Below are 15,031 nucleotides of genomic sequence, written 5' to 3' on the forward strand. Positions count from 1 at the left end.
AAAAAAGCAATTTAATATATACTTTCAACAAAACCATAGTATTTGCTAAATAAAAACCAGAAAGGACTTGGGTAATCCAAGTGGTGCCGACAATTGAAGATCTGTTGTTTTAGTGCTTGGTTTGGGTGTATTCAACACGGCCTGCCAAGTTTATTTGTAACCAACAATAATTAAGCCCATATAGTTCAAGACCCAGTACCACTTGTGAGAGAAATACATCCATCATCCACAGAGGAAGAAGTAGTAGGTGCTTCCCACCCCGCCTGGTCCAATAAGCTGGTTCCAATTGTCGTTTTCCGAACAAAAATATACTCCCAAAATATTTAAGTAAACAGGATGCACCTTTTGAAAAAAAAAAAATACTCTTTCCCTCCCAATAGGTACAAGTTTGGAAGTCAAGGACGATTGTCACATATTTTAATATTTTTATAAATTATAATTTTATAAATTATATTTATCTTTTTAAATAAAATTTAATACTTTAAACTTTTGTTTAAAAAAATTTTGAAAAAATTAAATTATTAAACTATATTTTATAAAAGTTTTAAAATAAGTGTCAATCAATGCAACAAAACTGGTATAAAAATGAGTGAGACGGGGGAGTACATTAAAAATAATATTAGTTAGCACACATCTTAACACTTCTATAACATTGCTTAAAAAAACCACTTCTATAACATACAATTTATAATTATTTTTAAAAAAACTTTTTGTTTCTAAATAAAAAAAAATTCGAATTCAAAATTCGATCAGGAAAAAGAGAAATTAAAGTAGAAAGAAGACTTTGTGGGAAACTTTTGGAAGGTAGTGGTGATATGTGCAGCCTCGTGGCCACTGCTCCGACCATTCTATCGGACGACCAAATGTTGCACTCGCACAAGTAACATGCTTTCTCCATTATGCATACTACCCTTCTAATTTCTGCTTCCAAATTATCATAAAATCTTTAATTAATAGACAGAATTATAATTTCAAATATATAAGTCTCTAGCGAAAATTAATCATATACTACATCCGTCACACTAGGATGTTTACGTTTACTGTTTACACGCATTTTGAGACTCCTATAAAAGTATTGTTCAATAACTCTTTTTTCAATTTTTTTTTAATAATAGTTCGAACATCTAACTTTTTTCAAGATTTTTTCTAAAATAAAAAATAATGAAACTATATTTTATAGGAGTTTTAAAATACGTGCCGAAAAGTAGCGTAAAGAACCTGGTGGGACGGAGGGAGTAAGTAATATAAGTAATTACTTACGTTCATGAAGAATTTCAAACGTATCTATTAAATTAAATCAAGAAGTCTAATATTTTTCTAAAATAGAATAAAATTATAATTTCTTTTAGGATAAAATTTATCATCCACACCGAATGTAATGGCAAAATAGTAATTATAAACACAAAGTGGGGTTGATTGTGACATGAGTGAAACTATAAAAACAGTCGGCGTATTCGGCTTGAACAGTCTTTCCCAAATTTTTAGCGATTTAATTTAACGCCACATCTCCATCCATTTCGTGCTCTCATTCACCCTATTTCTTCCTCCGCGAATCAACTATACATACACATATACACACATACCTACATACAAACGTATCGGAAGATGTGGCGAGCTGTGTCTCGTGGTCTTCGCATTCCGGCGAGGAGATCCGTCGCCGGCGAAACAACTAAACCTCAGTACCGCCGATTGTTCTCCACTCAAGCGGTATCTTTTCATCTTCTTAATCGTTCGTTTAATTCGCTACTTAATATTTTGAATTTTCATTTGTTTAGCTTTTTTGTCTTGCCTGTTTTTAATTGATGTGAATTGTTAATTGTTTTGGTGTGGATGATCCAATTGTAATTAATTAGGATTAGATATGAAATTATTTATTCTGCTGATGTTGATACTCGATTGAGGAGAAAATGAAAAGTCAAAATTCTGATGTAATATTTATCAGTTTGTTAGGTTTGAATTTTTTTTGTACTTGTTGTTGTTGATGGCAATGACTTGTCTGTTGTAATTTTGAGCAGTGTTCTTTATTTAGAGTTTTGTACATGTTTTTTTTTTTTTAACTTTACCTAATATTTCTTGACGTAAGCCGGGAATATGTGAATCTGTGATTTTCACGTTATGATAGGATTGTTTGCAAGTGGTATTCAGTATTAATTAAATTTATTCGCTAATGTTCTTACCGGAGAAATTACAATATATATTATGATATAAGATTTTGTAAATTTGTTTGGCTAGAAAATATCGCTGGTCCTTCTATTGTAGTAACAGTTATGCATGTAACTATTAATAGGTATGAACGTATATAGTGTAGATTTTAAATATATTATCCGGTGTTCTGTTATTTTGCCTAATTTAACTTGATGTATACTGCAAATCTGTGGTCGTGGTGTTTATTATCACATTATAGTGAAAAGGTGTTGGATGTTAATTGCTTTATTCACTAATGATATTGCCAAGGAAATGATTTTAGGTACAAATTCGTTTTTTTTTTTCCAAAACATACAAATTGATAATAATGATTTTATATTTCTTCAGCTAGTTAGGTTTGAAATTTCCTTATTCATATGTTTTTGGATTACTTATTGCCTCTTGTTGTTTTAGATTCTTTTTTCGTAGTCGAGGAATTATTTTAATTTTATTCTTTGTTTTTTATACTTGTATCAATATATTTTCGATCAAATAACTTAGGGATGGTGATTTAGTTGCGCAGCTTCCTGAATTGTTACTTTACTTACAAAAAGTCCACATGGAGAAAGATTCTTCATGATGACATTAAACTTATATTTATTTTTTTTGTTGATTTTTGACAGCAAGTGGGAGGTTCATCTTATACTATAGTGGATCATACATATGATGCTGTGGTGGTAGGTGCCGGTGGTGCTGGGCTCAGAGCAGCAATTGGGTTGTCTGAGCATGGATTCAACACAGCATGCATAACCAAGCTCTTCCCAACTCGTTCGCACACAGTTGCTGCTCAGGTGTGTGATTTTCGCTTATCTTTCATTAGTTTGTTTCATTATGTTTGGATCACATTACTCTATCACGTAGTTAAATGTGGAGTGATCAGTTTGTATGTCATCAATTGATTTTAGAAGAAAGGTGTTTATGAAGTCATATGTATGCATTCTTGTGCAATGTTGATATGGGAGCCCTTTTTTTATCGAGTTCAAAAATGGTATTGTGTATGTTGTATACAGAAGTAGTTATGAAGAATGTACTGCTGTTGCCAGAGGGACATCTTTGTTCCAAAGCTGCAATTTACTAATTCTAGTGTAAACGTTTACATGAATAATGATGTGCAGTAGACACTTTAAGTTCTCCATTACCAGTTGCTCCTTGTCTTTCCCGTGATAAAATATTTTAATTGCTGTTTGCTTCACATCTAGCTGCATTCATTATATATTTTCTAGCTATGTTTGTTTGCTTGTGTTAGATATAATGTTTCATTATTATGGTAAATTTGGCGTGCAGGGTGGAATAAATGCTGCATTAGGTAATATGAGCGAGGATGACTGGAGGTGGCACATGTATGACACTGTCAAAGGAAGTGATTGGCTAGGTATTGTGCTTGGAATGAATGGACACTTGTCAAATCTCAAATACTTCAATTGTTAATGTAGTTGTAATTTATTTAATATAAGCAAAATTTTATCCTTCTTTATGGCTTTCATTTTGCTCATGGCATATTTTCTTCCTATTTTTGTCCGAGGAACTTCGTAGCTTTAATGGATTTGCAGTTCATATTGCTTCTTTGTATTCTTTATCTTGAGCTTTATTCACTCGATATATATTGTTGTGATCTTATGCAGGTGATCAGGATGCCATTCAATATATGTGCAGAGAAGCTCCAAAAGCTGTTATTGAGCTTGAAAACTATGGTCTGCCATTTTCTAGAACGGAAGAAGGAAAAATATATCAACGGGCATTTGGTGGTCAAAGTTTAGACTTTGGCAAAGGTATGAACAGCTTCTTTTTTTCTTTAATTCTCTGTATCTGATGTTGAAGGAAAAATTATAAAGCTCTACTTGTTGTGGCTTCCCTAGGTGGACAAGCCTACCGTTGTGCATGTGCCGCTGATCGAACTGGGCATGCTTTGCTGCACACATTATATGGGCAGGCCATGAAGCATAACACACAATTTTTTGTGGAATATTTTGCTTTGGATTTACTTATGGCTAGTGATGGTATATTTATCTCCTATTTTCTGCCTTAAATGTTTATTGATTCTAAGTTTGTTTCTTTTTTAGTTTTTTTACCTTTCCACAGTGCATGAAAGAACAAACCTTTTCTATAAAACTTATGTAAATATTGCTTTTGTTGAATGTGGGATCCCATGGATTGATCTTTATAACGAAATTATATAGCCAGTCATGACACCAGTGAAATAAGACCCACAACGTCAACTATTTTGTCTCTGTGTGTTTGTGTTTCTCAGTATATCATATAGGTATCACTAATGGCATGTATCTTAGAACATGTTGCATCCATTTGAATTAAGGTCTAATGTTAAATTTGGTCATCGCATATAGGGGACTAACTCGTTAATTATTATTTCGTATTTGTTGATAATCAGTTGATTGACTAGTGTTGCTTGCTTATTTTGGTACAGGTAGTTGCCAAGGTGTTATTGCATTAAACATGGAGGATGGGACGCTGCATCGCTTCCAAGCATCTTCAACAATTTTGGCTACTGGAGTATGCATCTCTTTCCTTTTTAACTATAAATGTCGTTTTCACAGGAGCCATTTTATCAGTTGTTTGATACCTATATGATTTTGTCAGGGATATGGCAGGGCATACTTTTCAGCAACTTCTGCCCACACTTGCACTGGGGATGGCAATGCTATGGTTGCTCGTGCTGGACTTCCTCTTGAGGTTGGTCTTGCTGTAAATAAATTTTCAAGTAATTTTATTTTGCAGAACTTAAAACTTGTTTTGTCTTTCTGCAGGATCAGGAATTTGTACAGTTTCATCCAACTGGAATATATGGTGCTGGTTGCCTTATTACTGAAGGTGGGAAGCTTTTGCACGACAGCAATTTATACTATTATCTATCAATTATAATAGCTGATGCGGTTTTCTTCCTTTTTTTTATAGGTTCACGTGGTGAAGGTGGCATTCTTAGGAATAGTGAAGGTGAGAGATTTATGGAACGATATGCCCCAACCGCCAAGGATCTTGCTTCAAGAGATGTTGTTTCAAGATCTATGACTATGGAAATTCGGGAAGGGCGTGGTGTAGGTATGATCTCATTAGCACTAGTAAATTAATGAACTCGATATTTGCCATGATTTTTTGTTGCGGAGAAAATATAATAATGTTAAGAGCTGTTACTTTATTGAAATATATTTATGTTACTTGTCTTTTATTGTCTTAGACCTAAAAAAGCTTTTAAGCTTGTCTATCATGAAGGCTAAAAGTTATTAGAAGTTTTACCCTAAGCTTTACATATTTTCGGTCTTATTTTGGAAATAAAAAGATGCAAGTATTTAAAATTCGTTCTTTTGTTAAAATAGTTGAACTATTTCTGTTATAGTTAATAGTTGTAACTGCTTCTGATGACTTCTTATACTTATATATTACAAAAGTTACTAAGCTCACTTTGGTGTATATTCTTTTTCTTTGTTATTTTTTGATTTTGCTATTTGCATAGCAACTAATTTAGCTGGCTGTTATATAAGATAATAAGATAATTACAATTTGAATTTCGCCATTCTCAGCATATTTTTACCACCTACAGAAACCTTCATGTTAGCGTGTATTGAAATTCTCATGAAACAACCGTTCCGCTAATGATTTCCCAATTCCCATCGATATTGGTCCAATGTGATATTGATACTTGGATTCGCTTAATTGTGATTCACATAAGTTTTCTTATTTATCGTCGTCCTGGAACAAGGAACACTTCAACTTTCTTGTTTCTTGTCCTGATGAGTTTTGAAAATTGTTACATGAGTAGTCTTCCATTTTACAGATGGTAGAATTTTTTTATTTTTTTTTGCATTTTGTCTTTTGTTTATCTTTGAAATTTACAAAAGACCTTTTTCATGCCTTATCAAAGTCGTAAGATTAAATTGAAGAAAATTGTTAGATGTGTACCTGTGTCTGAGTGTTCCTCGCTGGAACCCGTATATTACAACTTGGGGGTCAATTACCTTTTATTTGCGCTTAAGAAGTGTAATTGACCTTGAATGCTAGTTACTTCGATATGGACAACTGTGCTTTTGTTTGTATGCACAAGAAATTATTGATATGTAAGCTTTAATAATTTGGTTGTGCACATGCATTGCTGTAAGTATTGTTGTAAGAGTTTATGTTGATGATTGATATGCATATATAAATATATATAGGTTAGTGATCAAATGCAAATCAATTCTTAAATACAAACTAAAAACCATTTTCACAAATACTGTTTACAACTACAAGAATTACTAATTTAAACTGCATTAATCGCTATTTTGTATAGTAAAATCAACAATTTCTATTTTTCATAATTAAGCAATTTACTTATGTTAATTATTGGTGGTCGATTATTGATAATCAATTGTAGTTGTAGGAGGTCCATGATGGTAGTAAGTGATAAGAGGATGTGTGTTATGGTGGGAGTAGTCGCTAGTTGCGGTAAGTTATGGTGTCAAGCGGCAGTGGCTATTAGTGATGGTAGGTGATGGTGCACGAGGTCCTTTATTGCAGTACGGGGGAGATGATGATTATATACGTTATGTGTGTGTGTGTATATATATATATATATATGTATGTATGTATATGTATATGTATATGTTTGAGATTATATAACATAGTGACCAAATTAGCCTGGAACCTGGAACCTAGCCTCTGACCCATTTTTTGATCACTGCTTTTAACTGCAAAAATTACTCATCTCCCAAATCACTATTTTCTATATAGGTAATCTAACAAATATACATATGTATCTACATATATACATATAAACATTATATACAACGTATATCATCATCATCATCATCATCTTCACTCATACTATATTGATGAACCTTCTGACATCATTATCAACCACTTCCATTGTTGCCACCACGATTGACCTATTACCAATTTACCGCTTGCCACCATACTTGCCACTACTAGTGACTAATTACCGCCATCACACGCCTCATCTCGTCATTTGCTACCATCAGGGACCTTACTATAATTGATTTTTAATCAATAATCGGCCACCTATAAAAAGCATAAGTAAATTTTCTCAATTATCAAAAGTAAAAAAGTAATAATTGATGATTTTACTACATCAAATAGTGATTTATAGTGTATAAAAGGGTGATTTCTGCAGGTTTCTCTTTGATCACGTGCCTATATGTGTGTGTGTGTGTGTGTGTCATTTGACTCATTTTGTGATGCAAGTTTGCCCCCCCTTGGTGGATTCTTGCCACTTTCACTAATCATATATGCACTTGTATTTGTTAATTGTCAATAGGGCCACAGAAGGACCACATATATCTCCACCTGAATCACTTGCCACCAGAGGTCCTCAAGGAAAGGCTTCCTGGTATTTCTGAAACTGCTGCTATATTTGCTGGTGTTGATGTTACGAAGGAACCGATACCTGTTTTACCTACCGTTCACTATAACATGGGTGGAATTCCAACAAATCACCATGGAGAGGTAATTATATTATTTATTGTAGTTGTTGAATTTGGTTATTTGATTTAGTCGATTTTGGTAGACGTGTTCTTAGCCAGGTTTTTCTCATCTTGTGAACCACAGGTCGTTACAGTCAAGGGAAATGACCCTGATGCAATAGTTCCTGGACTTATGGCTGCTGGAGAGGCAGCTTGTGCTTCTGTTCATGGTGCCAATCGTCTTGGTGCAAACTCTCTTCTTGATATTGTTGTGTTTGGTAGAGCTTGTGCAAATAGGGTAGCAGAGATACAAAGACCAGGTAGGTAGCAGTTAAATTGCTGTAGATGTTAATTGTGGAAGTGCGGTAGGAGTTATCATGGCTTCATTTGTCATTGTGCAGGAGCAAAGCAAAAGCCTTTAGAAAAAGATGCTGGTTCCAGAACCATTGAGTGGTTAGAGAAGATAAGAAATTCAAATGGCTCACTTCCAACCTCAAAAATCCGGTTGAATATGCAACGAGTAATGCAAAATAATGCTGCTGTATTCCGTACACAAGAAACCCTGGCAGAAGGTATATCACCTGGCAACTCACTACCCCGGACCTTTGGTATATTTGTATCTGAGCAAGAATGACTATATACCTAAGGGCAGTTGAGCTCCTTTTTTGTATAGAGGCTTAGAACTTAGATTACTGAAGTATTGAATCTGTAGAATTTTTAGAATCTAATTTTGTGAGCTTATCCAGAGATTACTGCTTTGACTTGTGATTTCAACTATCTCTTTCTATCTCACTCATTTTCCATCGTCCTGATGCCTCTCGTATGCAGGGGTTAAATTGATTGATGAAACGTGGAACAGCTTTCATGATGTTCAGGTGAAGGACCGAAGTTTGATATGGTAAATTTTCTCTGAACCATGTTTGTTGTTTGCATTAGATCACTAGGATATTATACTTCCATTCACTTTTCTTTCTATTGCTACAGGAATTCTGACTTGATAGAGACATTAGAGTTGGAAAACTTGTTAATCAATGCAGCTATTACCATGCATTCAGCTGAAGCAAGAAAAGAGAGCAGAGGAGCTCATGCTCGTGAAGATTTTACGGTTAGTTTTGGTAACTTATTTAATTGCTAGTCCTTATAGTGTTTTCTCTGTATAACATAATTTAATTACTCTTACTATGTAGAAAAGAGATGATGAGAATTGGATGAAGCATTCATTGGGGTAAGTTCTAATTCATATTGCCATATTATATGTCAACTGCTAATATTTGACATTACCATATATATCACTCCGTTAAATTTCTTTAAAGTAATTATGGAAAAAGTGACAATTAATACTCTGTGCTTTGAATTATTCGTTACTTTAAATTTTTTTTGTTCAAATAGTTATCTTACAAGGGCTACATTAGCAGATGATCTCTATTTTATTGTATTTTATGTAAATATAAACCCCAAGAATATAATATTTTACTGCAAAATCAAGCAGCAATGTGATATAATTGGCTTAGAACTTTAGCTACCCTTGTTTTCTTAGATTTTTGGGTTTGCCTGGAAATTATGTCATAAAAAAATCATCTGTCTTGTGATTGACAGATACTGGGAGAATGAGAAGGTACGGCTGGACTACAGGCCTGTTCACATGAACACATTAGACGATGAGATTGAAACGTTCCCACCTAAAGCACGTGTGTACTGAGGTATGGTATTGAAGGATACATGTGGTTGGGGAAAAATATAATATTTTCTTCTAAGAAGTCCGCAATAAATTTCCTGAGACCTAGAAAATTTCTAAATAATGACGTCATTTGTCAAACTGCAGTCGGGGTGAGTAAGCTTGTCTCTGTCATGAGCAAGGGTGTGAGAATACCTCACTTGTATTGATCATGTTCCTGGCAACAAATATTTTATACTACTCATAAAAATGACTCCAAACTTTCAATTACTAGTAACAACTGGATTGGAAGTTAAATCAAAGTGTTATCTTATTATTGGTAGCTCAGTTGAACTTTGTTTTAGAACAAAATGCTTACTATAATTTCGTGAGCATTATGACTTTGGATGACATTTTGGTCATTGTATTTGTGTATCAAATGTGAGATTAGTTGCTGTTTACTGATGTTCTCAAAGTTGCATAGAAATATTTAATGTTTCTAGGTCGGTCTGCAAATTCTAGATTATTTGATGTTTAAATTTTTATAAAAAGAAAAAGAAAAAAATTTAAAAATAACCTATAGAACTATATTTTATATGCGCATTAAAATACGTGTCGAGCACTGTGAAAAAACTGTAAACAAATGAGGGGAGGGTAGTTATTTTTTTATTATATAGTTATTTTCTTTGTTTTAATTAAAAATAAATAAAAATAAAATTCATAAAATCTAAATATATTATCATAAATATTAGAAGTCATAATCTTTTATTTGGTTTTGGTACCATTCAATAATAATGTGTAAAATTTTATAAATAATATTTTTATTGCTTGAACTTATATTTGGAGTTATTTGTTTGATATATGGTGACTTTAGTGACCATTTTGATATCGTTTTCTGATCAGTGACCAACTTGATACATTAAGCCCACTTCAGTGAACAATTAGATAATTAACTCGTTTCTAAATCGACATCTTATCTTTTTCTTTTTTCGTCATTATGTCTGTCATTATATTTGCTCTATACCTAATTAGTTATCTTGCTCTATCTTTTATGAATGATTATATTGATCGGACTTTTTACTAAAATTTTAAACTATCTTCGTCTGAATTTAGAAAACAAAATTTATATTTTGATATAAATTAGATTAGTTTCGTGGCTACAAGTTTTTCTATATATTTCTAATATGAAAAAGTAAACTTAATCCATGTAATCGCATCTCCAATTATAGAAAACTTTTAGCTAAAATGTGAGTTGACATACAAAAAATAAAAAATATAGTCAACTTCTCCAACGGGATTGGCTATAATCGTTGGCTAAATTAGTCCTGTAAAATATTATGTATAATTTGCTGAACTTGTAAGACCGCTACCAGTTTATCCTCAAACCTCCTCCTTTCTTATTCCATCAACTCAATTTCGTTTTATCTTTTCTCCCACTTTCTGAAGAATAAAGTAAAGCATAGGCATTTATCCCATCGTTGGGATTTTCTGAAAGATAACTATCTCGGTTTCCGACCACCTCAAAGAGACAAAAGAAAGATCTTGCTGTTTATTCAATAATTTATGATCTCTACGTTGGTGTGAAAGCACTTTATTGGATCGACACTGACACCGAGAGACGAAAGCTAGGATAGCGACACGTCGATAAAAATTGCAGAAGCATGGCATTTCATTCCATATCCACAAGCAACAAGAAATTTAATTTTAATTATTCAATCAATTTTTAGAAAATATATTTTATTTGATATTATGGATGACCGGTTACGGAGGGACCGTTTCATTTTTTTAGGATGGTCCGATCATCTTTTGGTATAATTGGTTATTCCTTATCTCGGGAAAAGATATAAAAAATGAAAAGAAGAGGCTAGACATAAATCGATATGATAGAAATAGGAAATAATCTTTTTCAAATATACAACATGGATTCTAGCAATGTAGTTGGACTTTCATATCGATCTGAATGAATCATTCTTGTTTCCAAGGAGGTTGAAGTCTTGAAATTAGGGCTGTAATTCGAGTCGGGCGGCTCGCGAGCTCGCCCGGCTCGAACTCGTTTAAGTGGGCTCGGCTCGACTCGACTCGTTAAACGAGCCGAGTTCGGGTAAAGGTTTCGGCTCGTTTAATTAAACGAGCCGGCTCGACTCGACTCGTGAAATTAAACGAGCCGAGTTCGGGTAGAGGTTTGGGCTCGATTGAGTGTAAAATTATACGAGCTGGCTCGCTCGGCTCGTTAAAACCGGCTCGTTTAGCTAAACGAGCCGGCTCGACTCGACTCGTGAAATTAACCGAGTCGAGTTCGGGCAAATATTTAGGCTCGATTAGTTAATCGAGCCGGCTCGGCTCGATTAAAGTTGGCTCGAATTAGGTTCGGCTCGAAACTCGCCCGACTCGGCTCGAATTACAGCCCTACTTGAAATCAATATACTTATATAAAGGAGGATTGAGGGGCGTGTAGGTGGCGCCTCTCACATCGCTTCGTTCTATTGTTCTAATTTTCTTGAATTTTCGGATGAAAAATTAGAACTACCTTTTTTAGTTTCGGATATATTAGAAGCAAATTTCAGAATCTGATTTCGTTTCAGATTATTTATGGAATACAGCAGCTTGAAAATTTTAATCTGATTTTGTTTCTAATTATTTAATTATGGGAAAGAGTAGCACACAAGTCTCTCTGCACATATAAATACCCTTGTAGGTTGTAAGGCATTGGATCATCTAAACACAACCTACTCTCTTAATACCACAACCGTACCTCTATCTTGTGATAGTTCTCTTGCTCGATTTCTAACTCGGTGGTGCCGTTTTTCTCAACGATAAGTTCAGGTTGTTTATACAGTATTAAAAAAAAAGGTTGTTGCAAGTAAAGGTAGTTATAGACCGCTATGTGAGAGTCGACAAATTGAAACACGAATATAGTCTTGACATGATATTGATGGATGATATCAATAAATTAAGTTGGTTATTCTTTTATAATATTTGTTTTGTTCATCAGACATATTTGTTGTTAATTTTTATATGATTTACTTTGTACACAGTAAAAAATTATTCAGCGTTATCTGTTTGCTCCGTTCAAGCAACTTTTAAGTGATGACTGTTCATACAATATTAAAAAATAAAGGTTGTTACAGGCAAGGGTAGTTATAGACAGCTATCTCACGGATTTAAGTTAGATGTTTTTGTGCACAATCAATCAAAAAATATTGGAGGAAGGTGACAATGTAAAAACATAATTACTTTTCGGGAAAAAATACACAAATAAAATTAAGATTCATTATGCTTTAAATTGTTAATTACGTATAGAAATTTATTTTCATTTTTTCACCATGAATTATAGTCTAATTTTGCAATTTTATATATTAGTATTGATATTACATCAAGATTTTTATAATATAAAATTTATTTTATCCTACAAATATTAATTTTTGATCATTAATATACTTTTTATAGACAGCCACAAAATTATTGCATTCTACGAATATTAATATTGAATCATTAATATAATTTTTATAGGTCGTCGCAACGCGCGGCTTCTGTACTAGTTGTATAATAATGGAAACAACAACCCTAGTCGCCATCTTTATATATGTGATTTATTCCGTACCCTTCGCTCAATGAGAAAATGGGTCCTATACTATAATGATGTTTGCTATATTGATTGTCTATAATTTAAAAATAATATGTTATTAATATTTTAGTTTGTTAAAATAGAATATATCAGTTCAATATGATAATAAATTATGTGTAATCTTCTTACAGATTTCTTACAAATCTGTAGAGGTTCGACAAATATAGACAACAGATTCATATTAGTGGAGTGCGAATTTTTCAAAAGTTGGCTATATTTTTTATATTTATCATGCTAAGTCACTTTTTAACTAAAAATTTTGTATAGTTGGAGATGCTCTAATCATTTAAAATCAAACAATACAAGTTATCAGTCAGAGATGTAATTGTGTGTACATGGAGCCACTGTCCCTAGAGTTCTTGTAAGATACTCGACCAGCGACGAGAAAGAAAAAGAAAGAAATGAAATGATTAAGGTTGTATTATTGTAGGAGTATTCAATCTTGTGAGAGCAATCGAGGGGATTTTTAAGAGGTCATCATTAATGGCTAAAAAGTTGCCAAAAGAAGACCATGAATATCTCCTTTGCTCCTCAACTGGATTTTTAAATATCAAAATGTTACTCCCTCTCTCACCAAGTACCCCAAGTAGTTACTTGCACGCATTCTAATTTTCTTAAAAAATTTAGTTTCGTAATTTTTTATTTAATCCTTTTTAATATAAAAAAGATGTTTGAAATTTATAAAAAAAAATTCTCAAAAATAAGTTACAGAATTATATTTCATAAGAGCCTTAAAATATGTCAAACAATAAAAAAATTGTAAAAAAATGAGAAGGAGTGAGGGAGTACTTCTCAGCTCGATTAAATATGAAAACAGTATATCATTTTTCTCACAAATATTAAAGGATATTATTTGAAAGCAGGAGTTTTTAATAAAATTTTGTGAATCACGGCATTAGTTAAATATGCAGTCCCAACACATGATTAGATTTCTTTTAAATTTTTTACTCTCTCTGACTCTCTGTACCAAATTGTGTGAATCACTTTATTTTTAGATGTTTCAAACAAAGAACATTTCTTTTAAAAATTTAAGGTTATTATAACTATATTTTTGTAAAATATACTTATTTAACACACGATAACTCTTTTCATATATAAATATTAAATTAAACATCAATTTTCTAAATATCATACTAGAGGCTCATACAAATTGAAAGATAGAGGGTAGTATAAATTTTCTTCAAACTGCACGAGACTATTTTTTTAACATGCGGCTTTTTCCCAGTATTTTACACCTTACCGGGTGTGAAGAGGTTGAAGTAAAGTAATTAAAATTAGCTTTAACAAAAAAGTAGTAGTAGTAATTAAATTTTATGTAACATTTAACTGTAGAAGGTAAAGACTGAAGCGTGTTAAAGCGGAGGGGAAACGTGTTTAACGCCGAAAGGTATTTCTTCCTATATAAAGTATAAACAAATGAGTCGACTCCCAAAACTAACCGTCACTTCTCCATTCTTCACTTTCATCCTCTTCATCCACCAAATCATTTTCGCTCTCCCATCTTATCCACTATTTACTAGTTTTTTATTTTTTCAATAAAATCGAGTGTTGCTTAAACCTCGAAGATTCCAATCGAGTTTTATTCTCGCATCTGTTTCGGATTTGAGTTTGGGCTTGATTGTTTTCTGAATAAATCAGATCTTTTGAAATCAAAGATCCGATTGTGTTTTCCCGTCTCGCCTTTTGGCGTGTGTTGATTTAGTACCCCATTCTTGGGTGATTCTGCGTTGATATGTCGTTCTGTGTTATCAATGAGAATGATTGTGATGGAGTTTTGGGAGATCTGGCTTACCGCATCATTAATACTTTCGGCTTGTCTATAGCTGGCTCCCGGCATGTAGATAGCTGGGGTATGCTTGGAACGGTGGCGATCGCATGTGCTCACCTTTCACAAATTATAGTTGTTCATTATTCGAGGACCCTTGTTCCTCATTGCTTAGTTTTTACAACTGAGTCGTCTGAACACCGCAACAGCCATGGAACTATTGTGAACGGCAATTGTGAAGCTACCATTTTCAGGATTGATGTAGGCTGGATTACTCGAGAAGCCTTTGTATTCATTTTCAATTTCAAGAATCCTTGGATTCAGTTTGTTAAGCAGTCTGAAAACAATGCGGCTATTTGTTTAGCTCGTTTTATTGTTTATCAACCTGATTGCAT

At 33.2% G+C, this 15,031-nt stretch overlaps 1 protein-coding gene across 1 annotated transcript; it reads left to right on the top strand.

Annotated features, from left to right (window-relative positions):
- The first annotated feature begins 1,459 nt into the window (after positions 1-1,459).
- LOC108223604 (succinate dehydrogenase [ubiquinone] flavoprotein subunit 1, mitochondrial) lies at positions 1,460-9,707 on the top strand. The gene is made up of 16 exons (XM_017397942.2): positions 1,460-1,707; positions 2,808-2,975; positions 3,469-3,556; positions 3,807-3,953; positions 4,041-4,181; positions 4,607-4,692; positions 4,780-4,872; positions 4,947-5,010; positions 5,095-5,238; positions 7,448-7,635; positions 7,738-7,912; positions 7,994-8,164; positions 8,421-8,490; positions 8,577-8,697; positions 8,780-8,817; positions 9,189-9,707. Exons 1-16 carry the CDS (start codon positions 1,606-1,608, stop codon positions 9,289-9,291), a joined length of 1,899 nt encoding a protein of 632 aa, XP_017253431.1. The 5' UTR covers positions 1,460-1,605; the 3' UTR covers positions 9,292-9,707.
- The last annotated feature ends 5,324 nt before the right edge of the window (positions 9,708-15,031 follow it).

Source organism: Daucus carota, chromosome 5 (genome assembly GCF_001625215.2).
Source record: "Daucus carota subsp. sativus chromosome 5, DH1 v3.0, whole genome shotgun sequence".
Lineage (NCBI taxonomy): Eukaryota > Viridiplantae > Streptophyta > Magnoliopsida > Apiales > Apiaceae > Daucus > Daucus carota.